This window comes from Moschus berezovskii, chromosome 12 (genome assembly GCF_049115385.1).
Source record: "Moschus berezovskii isolate FMDL1 chromosome 12, NW_MosBer_1.0, whole genome shotgun sequence".
NCBI classification, from domain to species: domain Eukaryota; kingdom Metazoa; phylum Chordata; class Mammalia; order Artiodactyla; family Moschidae; genus Moschus; species Moschus berezovskii.
In genome coordinates this window covers 10,079,658-10,100,194 of record NC_142471.1, presented here as the reverse complement: position 1 = coordinate 10,100,194, position 20,537 = coordinate 10,079,658, and the positions used below count along the sequence as shown (strand labels likewise).

The window sequence follows — 20,537 nt, the reverse complement described above, 5'->3', positions numbered from 1 at the left end:
TACATGCAAAACACAGAAAATGCAAACTAAAGTTGCATAAAAAAGATAAAAAGCAGAGTTGTAATCATCAAAATCTGCTTTTAAAAATAGTGAATTTCAGATAGAGAAGAAAAGAAAAATGAAGATACAGACCATTCTCGCATTGTGTTAACTGAAAGCTATACATAACAGAACCTTGCCCTCACTATAGTAAAGAGTGGAAAGAAGGTTCCAGTAATGGAGACTTTCAGTTATCATGCTAGTGTACAAAGCAAGGACAGCCTCTTATCAATGATAAGAAACGTGCTAAGAATCAAATATTTTTTTCAAAAAAGTAAAAATAAAAAAGACTCACCATGCCCATAAAACTAAGAAAAAATAATGATGGTAAAATTGCTATCGGACAAATTAAAATTCAAGGCAAAAAATATAAAGGAAATATTATTGTTATTGTGGAGTTATTAAGTCATGTCCAACTCAATTGCGACCCCATGGACAATAACCCTCCAGGCTCCTCTGTCCATAGCATTTCCCAGGCAAGATTACAGGAGTGGGTTGTCACTTCCTTCTCTAGGGAATCTTCCTGAACCAGGGATCAAATTCGCATCTCCTGCTTGGCAGGCAGGTTCTTTACTACTGAGCCACCTGGGAAGCCCATAAAGCGAACACAGTTGATTACTTTATAATGAGAAAGACACACTCTAAAAAAATGTACTATTTCATGAAGCTTCACATGCCAATGGCAAACAGAAAATAAAACAGAAGACACACAAGCATAAATTTTTAAAAGGTAATTACGGTAGAAGCTCTTACCACTTCAAAATGAATCAAACAGATAAAGAGTAAATATGTAGAGGATTCCAATATGATTTATTAATTAATAAACTTATTTTCATACAGAATCATTAAACAATTTTAGATTCTATAAGTTACGAGCGCTACTTTTTTTTTTTTTAGATTTGCAGTAGATTTATTAATGCCAATTTTGTTTCAACAAATTATCTTTAAGTCAATTTTATGCTGTTGTTGGACTATAAACAAAGCTGAGTGCCAAAGAATTGACGCTTTTGAACTGTGGTGTTGGGGAAGACTCTTGACAGTCCCTTGGACTTCAAGGAGATCCAACCAGTCCATCCTAAAGGAAATCAGTACTGGGTGTTCATTGGAAGGACTGATGTTGAAGGGAAAACGCCAATATTTTAGGCACCTGATGCAAAGAGCTGACTCATCTGAAAAGACCCTAATGCTGGGAAAGATTGAGAGCAGGAGGAGAAGGGGACGACAGAGGATGAGATGGTTGGATGGCATCACCGACTCAATGTACATGAGTTTGGGTAAACTCCAAGAGTTGGAGATGGACAGGGAGGCCGGGCGTCCTGCGGTTCATGGGGTTGCAAAGAGTCGGACACAACTGAACTGAACTGAATGCTGTTTCCCTAACTTGGATTTTTTCTTAACCTGAAGTATTAGCCTGGAAAATTAATACTAGAATGATATTGTAATAAGTTCAAGTTTTACATGGAAATGTTTATAAAGATAATTACTTTGGATAAGTCCTCCTAAGAAAATAATAACCATGTACCAATAAATCCTGATAATAACACAGTAGTGCCTTAAAAATGAAATTTAAGTTTGTTTACCAACAATAGCATGTTAAAGCAATTCTACTCTGGTAATAGAAAAGCTTTGTGTATTCCCCTCATAAAATTAAGTATACTGTTTGCAGAGGCTATAAAAAAGCAATTATTTTTAATACCATTCCATTATTTCAAGGAGCATTTGAATATTTTATCAAATAATGACTCATCCTAACTAGAGAAAACAACTTCATTTTCAAATAGTCCATAGGTATGTCCAAACACATACTTTTCACCAGAACTTCTAGACAGTATTCTGGATCCCATGTTCAAATCTATTCGGCTCAAATCTAATAGAGTTCATATACATAAACACTCTTCTCAATCCACCAAGGGAATTCTGTTAGAAATGGAATGAACTTGCCCAATTCTCAGTCAAACGTTGTGAAGTCTAAGCACATTTTCTTTAGCTCACAAGCGCTCAAATTAGCTCATCTCATGTGTCCATGGTCCAAAAGAAAAGAGGACAAGGCCAGGAAAATCAAGGGCAAGAAACTAATATTTCAGTAAAAACTGAAAACATTTGAAACAAAGTAGCTACATAAATCAGTTTCCTATGTTAAAATATTAGACAACTGTTCCTCATGTATTATCTACATTTACTTGTAAATATCTCAAAGGAATGAGGATGTTAATTATTTAAAAAATTTGTAACATAAGAAAGTAGAATTGCAAGTATACATAATGTGCATTTATAATTGAAGTAATCATTTCTCATATAATAGTCTTAAACTTTGCATTGGGGTATAATACAGGAATGTGTTTTCTATTACATTTGACTCCCCAAATTAAAGCTTACTCCATTAAAAAGTTCATGATACTGAAAAACTTTTGACACAATTAATGTTGTTTGTATGAGACTGCAATATAAAATATATAATTACTGGACTACATAAATTATAACAAATATATAGTTTGGCACCTCACTGGAGAAAAAAAAACATATGGTAGCCCAAAGATTACAACATAAATATTGATCTTTGGAATATAGTTCTGTCATACACATAAGCAGTAATTTGAATATCACTTTCAAAGTAAAAGAAAAGTAAGTAATAACGTGACCACTGAATATAAAAAGAACACATGCAAATTAAATGCAATCTAATTTATATATTTACAGTGATGCCAAAGGAGGTCAAAGATGCAACCAAATCTTTAAAATAAAAAACTTCAATGAAGAAATCCATTTGGATACTTTCAAGAGTATTTCTGTAATTACAGCTCATCAATTACATTGCTGACAACGAAAAGCAAGTCTCATCAGGCTTTCAGGAGCTCTTATCCTTTTATTTATTTATTTTATAAATAAGCAATAGACAGATTTAGGACCTGGCTTCCTCAAAAAAAAAAAAAAACAATAATTTAAGTATACAATCGTGAAGGGTAGGTAAATCTATAAATGTGAAAAAACATCTGAAATCTGTTTTATAAAAGCACTATTTTATCTCTAATTAAGCTGTCATTTTTAACAATACACAAGGCAAATAACAGAAATATATGTATATATTTGGAATTTTTTTTCCCTAGATTCTCTATAATTTAGGAAGCACATAAAGGCTACGAGCTTTCTTCCTTTTGCTCCATTAGTCATCTCTTCTACTTCCATCCCATTAATAGATTCACTGTCCATAAAATTTTACTTTTAAGTTCAGGATTTATCAGTTTTAATATTTCAGTGGGTTTGACCAACCGTGAATTTATATAGAAAGAAACTTAGTATTATTAATTAATTGATAACTAATGGATTAATACAGAACACTTTTTAAAAGTTGCATACTTAAAATTAGAGGAAATATAGAAATTAATTTACATGCATATTTTTGTTGAGTAGGAGTAGATAGAGTGAGCAGAAAATCAATCATAAAAAATCTGACTGGGGTAAAATTCTGTCATGGGAGAGTAAACTAATATGATTTCAATGAGAAAGATGAATAACATATTTCTTCACTGTTAAAGAGACCATGTTCAAGCATTTTTAAATAAATTAAATGGGTAATAAATTGCAGCAGTACACAAGGTCAATGGGATAGTTTTATGAGAGTAGTTTACCCATGCTATCTTAAAATATCACTACTTACAATACACTGTAAGTTATATTCTTTGCATCTATTTAAACTGATAATGAAAAATATTCTATGTTTAGCCTAGCAATGTTGAAGGAAATACAAAGTTTTTGAAATTATTGCACAGAGTACATAAGGAAAAAAAAACAAAACACAAAAAACCCTGAAGACCACTGAACTATTTTAATCATTAATCTCAAAATATCAAGTTAATAAAATACAGCAATTCATAATAAGACAGTTCCCTACACACATCCATGAAAGTCTATTACCCTAAATCAATAAAATTTTAAAGTGTAATATAACAGGGAACAAATGCACTGAAAACCCTGTTTTTGGACAAAGGAATGACCTTCTAATCTTTTCTTTTAATTTGATTGATTTTTAAATTCTATTTAAAATAGTTCAAAATGACACTTTTATCATCAGTATTGCATTTACTTAGAGTAACTAAAAGTCAATCTCTGTACAGCTTTTTGAAGTCACCAGAAAAAAAAAGATAATCATTATTTGTATAATGAATACACAGTGAGTCTGTTTTCAATTCACATTTCTCACTCAGCTATCAAGCTATTTTTAAGTAAAGGTAGTGACTGCTAGTGATGACCCTCACACCTCATTCGGGTTTCCACTAGTTTACATATGCCTTTGTAATCTGAAATGTGAAATGTAATCTGAAATGTGATTCAGATCAAGCCCTGATCTGAAATGTGCGACAGGCCTGCAAACAATTTGTCCTGACTCCAAACCTTACATCGCTCTGCACTAGGGGCTCTTCCTGCCAGGAGAGGCACACACTGGGATGAATCGATAACGCAAAACCAAATGAGGCTAAAAAAAAAAAAAAAGCAGATGGTATAAAACCATTGCTTACTACCTGGTGAATGTAGGCTAGTGAAAGGTAAATAAATGCAGGGGGAAGGTAAAAAAAGAGCGTGTTTCATTTATGTGTTGTTTGTTAGCATGACCATTTTGCAGAAAAGTTCAAGAGCACTAGATATATGGGGTTGGCCAAAAAGTTCACTGAGGTGTTTCTATAAGATGTTACAGAAAACCCAAATGAACATTTTGGCCAGCCCAATCTTTCATACCCAAAGCATCGGGATGTATTCAGAAGTTCTACTTACGCAACTCTTAGTGTCTCTAGTCGCCACAGGGAACGTGCGTGAACCGATACAGCACCACCTTCGTAATGAACAGTTCTGTTAAAAAAAAAAAAAGAACATAAAAAGTCCAATTTTAATGTTGTATTCTTAGACTCTATTTTTAAAGTCAATTAAGAAAGAAAGTAAATGGGAAAGCTTTGGATAAAAAGCAAAAGCTATACTTTTTGGTTGGAGAGAATATATCTGGAAATATAAATAACAGTGGTAACAGTGATTTGAATAAACAATTGATTTAAACAATTTCTTTGTCATTTACTCCCTGTAATCCCATTCATCCTCTCTCCCTCACCCTGGCCACTGTTATCTCTCTCAGTGAATACTTTCACTATTAAACTTAAGTCTATAAAAGTACTCTGTTCTGAGTTTAAGTGCTGCTGAAGTGTAATGTATTATAGCTTCCCAGGTGGCTTGGTGGTAAAGAATCCAGCTGCCAAGCAGAAGATGCAAGTTCGATCTCTGTTGGGAAGATCCCCTGAAGAAGGGAATGGCTACCCACTCTATTATTCATGACTGGGAAACGCCATAGACAGAGGAGCCAGGTGGATTACAGTCCATGGGGTCACCAAAGAGTCAGACACGATGTAGCAACTAAACAACAACAAAGAACAGTTCTCCTATTTTTTTTCCTTCTATTTGTTGGAAAAAAAAAAACTGTATCATTTGTCCTGGAGTACCTTCTACCTTCTGACTTTGCTGATGACATCCTCACAGTGATTTTTTAACATCTGCCTCTAAATTGGTAGTTAGATTAAAAAATCTAGAAACATCCTCATGTTCAAGATTGAGATATTTTGGCAAGAACACTTCAGAAAATGGTGTTTGCCTTCCTATTATATCCCATCAGGAGGTAATAATGACTACTTTTTAACTTTTTTATAGTAAAATTAATTAAAGATCACCCTGATCCATCCATTAGAACTTAAGAATTTTAGGTACCTCAATGACCAGGGTCCTCAGCAGGAATTTTCAATTGTGGTTGTGAATATAATCATGGGGATAGCTTTTAAAATCCTGACATATTGCCCTTAATACTGGCCAAATTAAACTAATTTTGGAATCCCCAGGTGGTCATAATAGGGAGCCAAAGTTGGGAAACCATAGTCTACATCGGTTTCTAAACAGCAGTGCCACTGACACTTTGGTCCGGGTAATCCTCTGCGGTGAGGGGCTATCCCATGCACTGTAGGATATCTGACACATCCCTGGCCTCTATCAACTACACACAAATACAAGCCATCCAAGTCATGACCCACAACTTGAGTCACAACTTGTATGTGATCAGCCAAGTTGTGACAATCTGAAATGCTTCCAGATAGGATGAAATGTCTTCTGGGGACAAGATTACGGACAATGTCAAAACACTGTTATGCATCAGTAGTTCTCAATCTTTAGTGAATACTGGAATCATCTTTCAAGTTTTTTAAAATACAGATTGCTGGAGGGAAGCAACCTAAATGTCCATCAAAAGATGAATGGATAAGGAAGTTGTGGTACATATATACAAAGGAATATTACTCAGCCATATAAAAGAACAAAACTGAGTCATTTTTTAGTGATGGAGAGGGACCTAGAATCTGTCACACAGAGTGAACTGAGTCAGAAAAACAAATATGTATATTAAGGCAGGTATACAGACTCTAGAAGAATATTACCAATAAATCAATTTGCAGGGCAGGAATTTGACACAGACATAGAAAACAGACATGTGGACACAAGGGAAAGGGGAGGGTGGGGCAAACTGAGAGAATTAGCACTGACATATGTACACTATGGGCTTCCCTGGTGGCTCAGACAATAGAGCATTCACCTGCAATGCAGGAGAAGAGGGTTCGATCCCTGGGTTGGGAAGATCCCCTGGAGAAGGGAATGGCAACACATTCTAGCATTCCTGCCTGGAGAATTCCATTCGCAGAGGAGGCTGCTGGGCTACAATCCATGGGGTCCCAAAGAATTGGACATGGCTGAGCAACTAACACTTTCACTGTTTTATCTACACTATCATGTGTAAAACAGATGTGGGAAACTGCACAGGAAGCTCAGCTTGGTGCTCTGTAATGACCTGGAGGGGTAGGATGGGGTAGGTGGGTGGGATGCTTAAGAGGGAAGGGATTATGTGTATACAGATTGCTGATTCACGTCACTGTACTGAAGAAACTAACACAACAGTGTAAAGCAATTACAACCTAATAAAAATATAAAAGCATACAGACTACTGGGCCCCCAGAGTTCACAGTTTAGTAAGATCAATAATTTGTACTTTTAACACGTTCCCAGGCGATGTTGGTGCAGGCAGTCCACACTCTGAGAATCACGGGACTAAAACCATTATTTCCTTGGGATAGTGATTCTCAGTGTTGGTTGTATGTTATAATCACGGGGAAAGCTTTAAAAACTCCAGACAATTTTCAGGCCATTAAATTAGCATCTCTGAGTATGTACTTGAAAGGTAATGTAGTGACAAAATATAGATGTGTATTCACGTGCATTTGTGTACAATATATATTGTACATAGTGATAGACACACACAAATGTACATTTTTTAAAATTTGTTTCTATTTGGAGGACAATAGCTTTACAATATTGTGTTTGTTTCTCCAAGACTTTTAATAAAGATCTCATACTTGGCCATAAAGAAAATTTTATAAGATTTTTTTAAGTGTAGCTATTTACTCACATATTTTCTGATCATAACAAATAAAATTTGGGAATAAATACTAAAATGATGAATAAAACCATAATTCAGAAAAGTAAGAAACTCTCCTAAATTACTTATAGGTAAAAGAGGAAATAGAAATTATACCCTAACTAGAATACAATTAATAAAAGAAAACTTCATAACATTTATAATGCACAGGTAAACTTTTAGAGATTGTAGCCAACAATCTTTAATATTGAAGAAATAATAAAATCCAACAAACCAAAGAACTGTCTGAAGAGATTAGAGAATGCAAAAGCATGTATGCAGCTTTCTGTTCACTAACTCTATTGAACTAATGAACCACAACAATGTTACAGCTAAAGAGAAAAAAGTGTGTTAAAACTACAGGACAATGACATTATTTGTAATGAAATTTTTTAGAGTCTTGTACTTCATAAATCAGAAATCACTGAAATTTCACTGAAAAGGAATTTTAAAAATATGCACACCTGTTAACCAATAATTGCCTTGTTCAACAATACTTTAAAAAATCCCAGGATTCAGGCTGTAAATTATGGCCTATATAAAACATCATCCTCCAATATAACACACATCATTAATGAACTCATATTTTAGGCTGATCACATAAAACTGCCTAAAGAAGTCCTTTAAAGTTATTCTTTTAATAAGGACAAATTATTCCTATCATCAATTCCACTTCTCCTAAGTGTTATAATATTGTTCACTGAATGAAAGTAGCAAGCTAGTTTTGTATTTTCAGCTATGGAAAACTCTTTAAGCCTTATTTCAGACGTCAAACCACTTATTTCTCAGCAAAAAGCAGGCACTTTGACAGTCAGGACAGCTCATCTTCAGAGTCTGAGCCCCAGAAAAATCTAACATTAGCATACAGATAAAAGCACAAGTCCTTACAAAGACCCCACAGCCTGACAGTTCGGCATTTATCAGCGACTGAACTGAACTGAACTGATTTGTACCAAAATTTTACAGGATACACAATTCCAATTAGTGGGCTTCAGCACAGAATAATAAAACACACTGTTAATAAAAGATTCAAGGCTGTAAAGAGACCCTTCCCTTCTGAAGAGAAACTAGAAACACCCGGAATAATTTGATTAAATAGTTTTATCAAATATTTGCGTACTTGGTGACCCACGCAAGTTGACACATAAAATTAAACATCACAGTAACTAATTCAGAGAAAATTCAATTTATCTATCTATATTTCTCAATCTGTAAATAATATCCACATTGCAAGAGATTCCTATTTTCCTCTCCAAGATAATAACAGATAAATTCACAGTGTTTCAGAGCAGGTCTATGGGCAGGTCTATGTCCCAATAAAACTTTATTTAGAAAAACAAGTAGTGGGCTAGATTTAAGCCAGAAGTTAGAGTTTGCTGACTCCAATTAAAAAGATCATACCCGTATTATTGTTAATTTTAATCTCAGAGAGAGGCAGCTAGAAGAAATTCAAGGTCTAAAGCTTTTCATAATTGTTTTAGTCAGGATTCTTCAAAGAAATAGAATTATTCATATATATATATGCCCATATGTATATACGTATGCATATATGTATGTATGTGTGTATATATATATGTACCTATATATACATATAATATTATATAAAGAGTTTACTATAGGAAGACTGTTCATGCAATTATGGAGGCTGACAAGTTTTAAGATATGTTGGAGACCCAGGAGAGCTGATGATTTAAGTTCCAGTCCATGTCTGAGAACCAGCAAAGCCAATGGCGTAGTCCTAAAGCAAAGATCACAGGTTCAGTTATCAGTTCAGTTCAAAGGGAGGATAATATTGATGTCTCAGCTCAAAGACAGTAAGCAGAGAGAGTTCCCTCTGATTCATGAGGATTCAGCCCTTCTGTTCTATTCAGGTCTTTATCTGATTAGATTAGGACTCCCCACGTAAGGGAAGGCAATTTTACTCTTCTGTAAATTTTAATGTTAAATTCATCAAAAAACACTCACATGAAACACCCAGAATAATTTGATCAAATACTTTAATCAAATATTTAGGTACTTGGTGACCCACTCAAGTTGACACATAAAATTCAGTTCAGTTGCTCAGTCGTGTCCGACTCTTTGCAATGCCATGGACTGCAGCATGCCAGGCCTCCATGTCCATCACCAACTCCCGGAGTTTACTCAAACTCACGTCCACTGAGTCACTGATGCCATCCAACCATCTCATCTTGTGTCATCCCCTTCTCCTCCTGACTTCAATCTTTCCCAACATCAGAGTCTTTTCAAATAAGTCAGCTCTTCACATCAGGTGGCCAAAGTATTGGAGGTTCAGCTTCAACATCAGTCCTTCCAATGACACCCAGGACTGATTTCTTTTAGGATGGACTAGTTGAATCTTCCGGAGAAGACAATGGCAAGCCACTCCAGTACTCTTGCCTGGAAAATCCCATGGACAGAGGAGACTGGTGGGCTAGAGTCCATGGGGTCGCTACTAGTCGGACAAGACTGAGCAACTTCACTTTCACTTTTCACTTTCACACATTGGAGAAGGAAATGGCAACCCACTCCAGTGTTCTTGCCTGGAGAATCCCAGGGATGGCGGAGCCTGGTGGGCTGCCATCTAAGGGGTCACACAGAGTCGGACACGACTGAAGTGACTTAGCAGCAGCAGCAGCAGTTGAATCTTCTTGCAGTCCAAGGGACTCTCAAGAGTCTTCGCCAACATCACAGTTCAAAAGCATCAATTCTTCGGTGCTCAGCTTTCTTTATAATCCAACTCTTACATCCATACATGACTACTGGAAAAACAACAGCCTCGACTAGATGGACTTTTGTTGACAAAGTAATGTCTCTACTTTTTAATATGCTGTCTACGTTGGTCATAACTTTTCTTCCAAGTAGTAATTATCTTTTAATTTCATGGCTACAGTCATCATCTGCAGTGATTTTGGAGTCCCCCCAAAATAAAGTCTGCCACTGTTTCCACTGTTTCTCCATTTCCCATGAAGTGATAGGATCAGGTGCCATGATCTTTGTTTTCTGAATGTTGAGCTTTAAGCCAACTTTTTCACTCTCCTTTTTCACTTTCATCAAGAGGCTCTTTAGTTCTTCTTTACTTTCTGCCATAAGAGGTGTGTCATTTGCATATCTGAGGTTATTGATATTTATCCCGGCAATCTTAATTCCAGCTTGGGCTTCATCCAGCTCAGCATTTCTCATGATGTAGTCTGCATATAATTTAAATAAGCAGGGTGACAATATACAGCCCTGACATAATCCTTTTCCTATTTGGAACCAGTCTGTAATTCCATGTCCAGTTTTAACTGTTGCTTCCTGACCTGCAAATAGATTTCTCAAGAGCCAGGTCAGGTGATCTGATTTTCCCATCTCTTTCAGAATTTTCCACATAAAATTAAACAGCACAATAACTGAAAGAAAATGCAATTAATCTATTTCTAAATCTGGAAATAATATCCACATTGCAAGGGATTCCTTCTTTCCTCTCCATGATAATGATGGATAAATTCATAGTGTTTCAGAGCACTTGAATTATCCCCCTAAAAATTTGTTTGATCAGTAAAGCATGAGCAACAGTACTATCTTCAGCCTGAATTACAAAAAAAGCAGTTAGGTTGTTTTCAATTTACTTTTGTTTCTTCAACACAGGGAAGCCCTAAATTTAGTATATTATTTTAACACTGAACAGCTTATAGTCAATTATTACTGCAATACCACAGACATCACCTTTTTTCTTCCAACTGAACTTTTTTCTTAACGTTTACCATATGACCTTAAAGCATGGGGATAAGAAATGTTGCTATTAGAGTTCTATTTTTGAACACATTTTGGTTTTATTTTTGTCTTAATAGAGGCTGGAGTGTATAACAAATCCTGAACAACAAAAGAAGAACAAAAAAATAATAAAAGGAAATTTACTCAGTCACATTCAATTTTGATACTGAATCAGTTACACAAATTAAAAATAGAGAAGAGCAGTTTACTGACTTCTGAAGATTGCCTTGCCATTTCAACTGTTTATGATATGTTTACGTAGAATTTAGTACAGATAAAAAAAGTCATTTTCATTGCATTTTAGTTACCACAATGCAGGACATTAAGAACAAATAGCAGAATTCTTTATTTTTCCAAACTTAATGTTCAGTGATCCCCTGGAGAAGGAAATGGCAACCCACTCCAATACTCTTGCCTGGAGAATCCCATGGATGGCTGGTAGGCTACAGTCCACAGGGTCGCAAAGAGTCGGACACGACTGAGCGACTTCACTCACTTCACTCACTCACTCAATGTTCAGTAAATGAATGACAGACCACAGAATTAACTTGTTTTTAAAAAATTATTTTTTTAATGCTAACAAAATAGATTTTAAAAGACACAGTTGGTATCCACAGGAACTACCACTATGTTTTATCTCAAAGAAATGTACTGCTTTAATATAAGTATGTAGCAAAAATGATTGCTTTTCTCCCTTTTTACACACAAGTTTATAAATTTAAAATATCATTGAATATTCATACAATCCATCACAGCCACAGACTAAAGAATAAAAAACAATATAGTTACATGAGCAAACGCAAAAGGAATTTGAAAGAATCCAACATCCATTCACAATGAAATCTCTGTCAACTAGGAATAGAAGGGAACTTCCTCAACTTGATAAAGATTACCTACAATTAACATCTTACTTAATGGCAAGAAACTAGATGCTTTCCCTCCTAAGATCAAGAGCAAGGTAAGAATTTCCCCTCTTATCATTCCTTTTCTGCACTGTACTAGAAGTTCCAGTTAATGCAATAAGAGAAGAAAAGGAAAGAAAAGGTATGTGGATTGAAAAAGAAAATTTTAAACTGTTTTTGTTATTAGATGTCATGATTGTCTACGTAGAAAATTCTAGAGAATCAACAACAAAAAATAAAACTCCTGGAACTAAGCAGCAATTATAGGAAAGCTGCAGGATACAAAATTAAGGCACAAACTGGACTTCTTACACACCAGTGATGAACAACAGGAATTTAAAATTAAAACACAAGACATTTATATATCAACCAAAAAGAAAATGTACATTACTTAGGTATATATCTAACAAAACATGTACAAGATTTTTTCCTAAATGGTCTATGTTTTACATTTATGCCCATGATCCATTTTAATTAGATTTACTATAAAGTGTGAGGTTTAGACTGTGGTTCATTTTGGGTGTGGGCATATGGGTATCCATTTGCTTCATCTGAGTGTCTTAAGTCTAGGGAAAAATCCCTTCTTCCATTCTTTTTCTGTTCTCCCTCTTGGGTAAGACACTAAGCATAATGACTTCTTTGGATTTAGTCTTTAGGGAATAAAAGTAAGGAAGGGTACTACCTTGTAGAAAACTTAAGCTTTCGGCCAACTCTCAAATCTTCCCTGAGAAGAAAAGTGCACTGGGACTGCTAGTTGCTTCAGTGAGGAAAAATAATAGAGAAAGTACCAGGAGAAAACAGAAATTAACATCACAAAAATTACCTCACAGCCAAAACTTCTCCATGTTGGCAAGTATATGAATTTTCTCTAAAGAAGCTCTTATAAGATACATAAGATTGTCAAAATACCCACAAACAAACCCACTATTTTCTTTTTTTAATCACTGTCTTTAAGGCTCAGATTCATGCTACAGGAACAGGGATTCTTCCCTGCAGAGTGATGTGAAGTTAAGATGCTTCCCCTGAGCCAAGGATGTGGGACTCACTGTCCTAAAAATAGTGTTCTATTCACTCAGGTTGGTACGTTAGTTCAGTTATGATGGCGTTTCTTCCCCTCCTGGAACTGCAAGTGGATAATAAACTGCCGGGAAAAATATCAATAACCTCAGATATGCAGATAACACCACCTTTATGGAAAAAAGTGAAGAGGAACTAAAAAGCCTCTTGATGAAAGTGAAAGAGGAGAGTGAGATGGTTGGTTTGAAGCTCAACATTCAGAAAACAAAGATCATGGCATCTGGTCCCATCACTTCATGGGAAATAGATGGGGAAACAGTGGAAACAGTGTCAGACTTTATTTTTGGGGGCTCCAAAATCACTGTGGATGCTGATTGAAATTAAAAGACACTTACTCCTTGGAAGGAAAGTTATGACCAACCTAGATAGCATATTAAAAAGCAGAGATATTATTTTGCCAACAAAGGTCCGTCTAGTCAAGGATATGGTTTTTCCAGTGGTCATGTATAGATGTGAGAGTTGGACTGTGAAGAAAGCTGATCACTGAAAAACTGATGCTTTTGAACTGTGGTGTTGGAGAAGACCCTTGAGAGTCCCTTGGACTGCAAGGAGATCCAATCAGTCCATTCTAAAGGAGATTAGTCCTGGGTGTTCATTGGAAGGACTGATGCTGAAACTGAAACTCCAATACTTTGGCCACCTCATGAAGAGCTGACTCACTGGAAAAGACTCTGATGCTGGGAAGGATTGGGGGTAGGAGGAGAAGGGGACGACAGAGAATGAGATGGCTGGATGGCATCACCGACTCGATGGACATGAGTTTGAGTGAACTCCGGGAGTTGGTGATGGACAGGGAGGCCTGGCATGCTGTGATTCATGGGGTCGCAAAGAGTCAGACATGACTGAGCGACTGGACTGAACTGAATCATCTTTTAGGCGTCACCAAAATCATACAAATGAGGGCGTCAAACCCTCCTGAGTTAATCAGAGTGGTTCTCAATGCAGGTATTCGTCTGCTCTTCTTAAACAACCTACAAGAAAGTGCGTGACTTTTTTTCTCCAATTTTACTTTCACAAATACAAGATCATCAGCACTTGTGTGCAGACTCCCATATACACATAACTATATAAAAGGGTAAAGAATGAATAATCCAATCCTGGATGAAAACTAAACAGAAGAGATGAACACACACACCAGTAAGGATAATAAAAGGCAGTATGTGACTCAGAGCACTTATTTGGGGCAGTTAAAGACAACACAACTCTACTACCAATACAACTTCAACCAAATTTAGTTCTGTGTAGTAATGTACTACCAGACCCTAGATACTGAGGATTCACCTATGAATCCTTGAAAAACAGACAAATCACTCACACAAAATTTCCACTGAGAGCTGACACTATTTGAATGGCAGTTTCAAAGTAATTATTGGGAAGAAAAGCTTGCTTTATTAACTCACAGGCTAACAAAAGTATCACCTTAAAATCAAGGGCAACAAAGATTCCTCCTTGTCTGAGCTTCCTCAGTGGGTAAAATAGTAAGATATATTTTCCAACTTCAGCCACCCTCTTTTGATCTGAGCCCTGGACATACATCTACCCTCACCCCCTGTAAGGAATAAGCCCGACCCCCTCTCCCCCAGTGAAGCAAACAAGGGAAATTGTTACTTCTTCTTCCCTCCTGCTACAGCAGAGGCACCAAAAGCCAAAATCTAGAAAACTCGTCTATTCAAAAAATTTTGTTTTCTAAGAAATCTGTTTGTCAGAGTCTTATAGTCAATAAGAAATAAAAGTATAGAGCACAGATATGTACATAACTTCTAATGTTAAACATAATTGGCTGTATGGACACTACTAATTCAATAAAATGATATTAGAAAGTTAAAAAAAAAAGGCCTTGCCTGAAAAAATTTTAAAAAGACATATTTTCTACAATCTTCTACAACCTCATTTTTATAGTCAGCACACACACACCAAATGCCTAGAACCTACAAAGCCTCAATAAACATTAAATGAGTTGAGTTAAGGTGACTGAAAGACAGAGCTATTATTAAAAGATTATTACATATTTCCTCAATAGAATTTCTGCTTGGACTCCATCTACTATGTATGTGCACATGAGAGTGTTTGGCTGATCAGCTCAGCCCCAGGCAGGTGCTAAGCCAAGCTGTCAAGAATCTCTTCATCTAACAGAGAAATCAAGAAGTATATGCCTACACAGCACTTAAAGAATTATTGCATATTTACTCAGGGCTGAGTTTGTGAGATTTCTATTGAAGTTGTTTCACAAGCAGAAAGGTCATGTTTTGAGATAACACATCTATATAAAATGTAAATGAATTATTGTGGATTAAAAATGATAACATCCTTACACTCTGATTCCATATTAAAAGGATCATATAAATACAACTGGAGCAGGAAAACAACAAAATACATGCCACCGCTTTTACTTTTCAGTCTATACAGAATAAAATACAACCACAAAGTCGTGGAAACTAAAAAGAAGAGGAAGCTTATCTTTTCTTTTCTTCCTGGAAGATATTGCTTACACCTGAATTAAGTTAAAAAACTAAATTTGATCCAGTGAAAATGGTCTTAAATTTTCACTGAGAAAATAACTGGGAGATTTCTCTTTTTTTCTCAATGTTGATGTTTAATCTATTGTCTCTTGCAATTCACTTTCAGTGAAAACACCTCAATTGCCTTTTAATTTTTACTGAAACTGAATGGCTCCAGTTTTTATATTTTCAATCCTTTGCCTTCAAAGTCTGTATTTTTAATTATTTTAAAGAATTTTTAAAAAAAATTCTTTTTTTGGTGCTCTGCAGCCTGTGGGATCTTAGCCCCTGACAAGGGATAGAACCCATGACCCCTGCATTTGAAGCCAAGTCTTAACCACTGGTCTACCAGGGAAATACCAAAACCCATCTTTTTGTAAATACTGTCTTCTAGCCCAGTCATTTCTCTGAGAGTTTGACTCTAGAACAAGTCAGGCTCTTAAAGGATGACAGGCCAAAGCAAGATCAGGTTGCTTTCTGCAATCATCAGAGAGTAAGTTTAGTTGAAAGACTGAAGTTCTTTCCAGGGAGAAGAGACAAGGAATCAAGAATAGCTCTCCTTCATGTGCTTACTCTTCTAGTAAAACTGTTTGACAAACCTTATTCCCAGACCCAGGCTAAAGAGGTATGCACAGGACATGAAGGAGAAGAGAAGAAGGGAAAGTTCTTGTGTGATAACCTGACCATTTTGGAGCAAAACAGAGCAGCTTTGGAAGTTTGCTCCAAGGTAGTGACTGAGGGCATACACACCTGCAGGATATTAATCATCCAATTGTGTACTCAGATATAAACCATGCATCTTCTGCTAAGCCAGAGAGACATTTAATTCATTAGATCACACCCATCTCATGCCTTATCAATTATTTACCAAGTAATGCTCATTAGGTCATAATATTAAAAGGGGCATGAATGTAAAAATATTCTCATGTATACATACAGCAAGGCTTTTGCCTGCTGAGTCACTTCTGGAAAGCTAATATAGCATTTATCTCTAGACACTGTCAGAAACAATGACTTAACAGTTCTGCATTTGAAAGCAAGAAACAGGACAGAGCAAGTATTACATGCCAACAGTGACACCTGGTAAGATGGAAACAGGACAACCTCTCTTTCTCCCTCCCTCTCTCTCCCCTCAACCCCAAGACACACACACATCACTGGGTGTACTTTATCTATGCATGCATGTACATGTGTGTGCATTTATAGGCAAACATTTCAAGCTTTGACTGTCAAATATCCCCACTAGGATGTAAACTCCTTGAAAAAAGAGACTTGGTATCTTTTTAGATACTATTATAACCCCAGCACCTAGAACATGGCAGTGTTTCCACAAATTTTTATTGAGTGAATAAAACTACTTATGAGTTATGTGGTAAAACATGTTTTAACATATCAATAATACTTTTCAAAAAAAATGTTCCCCTAACAATGGTTTGCACATTAGAAATACAGAACAATAATTCTGAATAATATTCTAACTGATCCCTTTTAAAATTTATTCATTTAAAAGTATGACATAATTCAGAGAGTGCAGATTTAATCCATTAGTAAAAGTGTGTGCATGTAAAAGAAATGGTTTTGTTGATATTTTATTATATTCACATAAAAAATGGACAGAAGTAAATAAGGTACAATCCAGAAACAGAATCTAGAATAGAAAATATCCTCATGTAAAAGATTTCATGCTTGAAATAAAAACTGGCAATCAAATTTCAGTCCTCAAGAATGAAATCTTATTTTAAAAGCAATAATTAAAAACTGTGTTGCATCTGACAAATCTCTTGCCAAGCACCAGAACTTGTTCATCCTTAATTTATTCTATTTCACTATTTGAAGAGTTTGAAGAACTAAGAAATTACAGTTAATCTTCATTGCATTTCTCCCTTTTACCTGACTGCTCACAACTCTCATTGATGATACTTTTATGACTTTTATGACTCTTACTGTTGTTCAGACAAGTTGGATACTGGTAGTTTTAAAGCCATATATCTTTCTGAAAAATTCTCAAGAAATTTTAATTTCATGGCTGCAGCAACCATCTGCAGTGATTTTGGACCTCAAAAAAACAGTCTGTCACTGATTCCACTGTTTCCCCATTTAGTTGCCATGAGTGATGGGACTAGGTGAAAATGATCTTAGTTTCTTGAATGTTTAGTTTTAAGCCAGCTTTTCACTCTCCTCTTTCACTTTCATCAAGAGGCTCTTTAGTTCTTCTTCACTTTCAGCCATAACAGCGGTGTCATTTGCATATCTGAGGTGATTGATATTTATCCCGGCAATCTTGATTCCAGCTTGTGTTTCATCCAGGGCAGCATTTCCCATGATGTAGTCTGCATAGAAGTTAAACAAGCAGGGTAACAATATACAACCTTCCTATACTCCTTTCCCAACTTGGAACCAGTCCACTGTTCCATGTCCACTTCTAACTATTCCTGCTTGATTTGCATACAGATTTCTCATGAGGCAGGTAAGGTGATCTGGTATTCCCATCTCTTGAATTTTCCACAGTTTGTTGTGATATACACAAAGGTTTTAGTGTAATCAATAAAGCAGAAATAGATGTTTTTCTGGAACTCTCTTGCTTTTTCGATGATAGAGCAGATGTTGCCAATTTGATCTCTGGTTCCTCTGCCCTTTCTAGATCCAGCTTGAACACCTGGATGTTCAAGAATCATGTGCTGGTAAAGCCTGGCTTGGAGAATTTTGAGCATGACTTTGCTAGTGTGTGACATGAGTGCAATTGTGCGGTAATTTGAGCACTCTTTGGCATGGCCTTTCTTTGGAATTGGAATGAAAACTGACCTTTTCCAGTCCTGTGGCCACTGCTGAGTTTTCCAAATTTGCTGGCATATTGAGTGCAGCACTTTCACAGCATCATCTTTCAGGATTTGAAATAGCTCAATTGGAATTCCATCACCTCCACTAGCTTTGTTCGTAGTGATGCTCTCTACAGCCCACTTGACTTCACATTCCAAAAGGTCTGGCTCCAGGTGAGTGATCACACCATCATGATTATCTTGATCGTGAAGATCTTTTTTGTACAGTTCTTCTGTGTATTCTTGCCACCTCTTCTTAATGTCTTCAGCTTCTGTTAGGTCCATACCATTTCTGTCCTTTACTGAGCCCATCTTTGCATGAAATGTTCCCTTGGTATCTCTAAATTTCTTGAAGAGATCTCTAGTCTTTCCCATTCTATTTTTCCCTCTATTTCTTTGCATTAATCGCTGAGGAAGGTTTTCTTATCTCTCCTTGCTATTCTTTGGAACTGTGCAGTCAAGTGGGTATATCTTTCCTTGTCTCTGTTGCCTTTAGTGTCTCTTTTTTCCTCAGCTATTTGTAAGTCCTCCTCAGACAGCCATTTTGTCTTTTTTGCATTTTTCTTGGGGATGGTCTTGATCACTGCCTCCTGAACAATGTCACGAACTTCCAACCATAGTTCTTCAGTGACTCTGTCCATCAGATCTAATCTTTTGAATCTACTTATCATTTCCACTGTATAATCATAAGGGATTTGATTTAGGTCATACTTGAGTGGTCTAGTGGAATTCCCCACTTTCTTCAATTTAATTCTGAGTTTGGCAATAAGGAGTTCATGTCAGCTCCCAGTCTTGTTTTTGCTGACTCTATAGAGCTTCTCCATCTTTGGATGCAAAGAATATAACTAATCTGATTTCGGAATTGACCATCTGGTGATGTCCATGTGTAGAGTCTTCTCTTGTGCTGTTGGAAAAGGTGTTTGCTATGACCAGTGCATTCTCTTGGCAAAACTCTGTTAGCCTTTGCCCTGCTTCATTTTGTACTCCAAGGCTAAATTTGCCTGTTACTCCAGGTACCTCTTAACTTCCTTTTTCATTCCAGTCCCCTATAATGAAAAGGACTCTTTTTTTGGTGTTAGTTCTAGAAGGTCTTGTAAGTCTTCATAGAACCTTCATAGAAAAGTTCAATTTCAGCTTCTTCAGCATTACTGGTTTCAGGATAGATTTGGACTACTGTGATACTGAATGGTTTGCCTTGGAAATGAACAGAGATCGTTCTGTCATTTTTGAGACTGCACCCAAGTACCACATTTTAGACTCTTTTGTTGACTACGAGGGCTACTCCATTTCTTCTAAGGAATTCCTGCCCACAGTAGTATATTTAACGGTCAACTGAGTTAAATTCACCCATTCCAGTCCATTTTAGTTCAGTGATTCCTAAAATGTTGATGTTTACTCTTGCCATCTCTTGTTTGACCACTTCCTATTTACCTTGATCCATGGACCTAACATTCCAGGTTCCTATGCAGTATTGTTCTTTACAGCATCAGACTTTACTTCCATCACCAGTCACATCCACAACTGCGTGTTGTTTTCGTTTTGGTTTTGTCTCTTCATTCTTTCTGGAGTTATTTCTCTACTCTTCTCCAGTTGCATATTGAGCACCTACCGACTTGGAGAGTTCATCTCTCAGTGTCATATCTTTTTGCCTTTTCATACTGTGTATACATATAGTTTCATACACATAATTGTGTATAGCCTGGCTATAAGAGTTATGAGTTAAAAGAAAGGTCTACATATTTCCCTGGAACTTCTCCAACTCTCACATTGCTGTCCAAAAGTCAATATTTACTTCTTTTTAAAAAATGAATCAAAATATATTTTTAGGTTGTCACTATGTGTTTCTCATACAGAGTCCTACCAATTAAAGAAAAGTTGTCTCCTGGCTGTGCTTTCCTTTGTCGTCCCCTCATTCTGTAAGACATTGAAATTGACTTACGGTAAGGATAGAGGGAGAGAAAGA

General features: G+C 36.2%; 1 protein-coding gene across 1 annotated transcript in view; it reads right to left on the bottom strand.

Moving 5' to 3' along the window:
* RYR2 (ryanodine receptor 2) overlaps positions 1 to 20,537 on the bottom strand; it is a 537,004-nt gene that overhangs the window by 445,673 nt on the left and 70,794 nt on the right. The window contains exon 9 of the mRNA XM_088842508.1: positions 4,807 to 4,881. Within this exon, the coding sequence (XP_088698634.1) occupies positions 4,807 to 4,881 (75 nt within the window). The remainder of the gene's footprint in view (positions 1 to 4,806; positions 4,882 to 20,537) is intronic.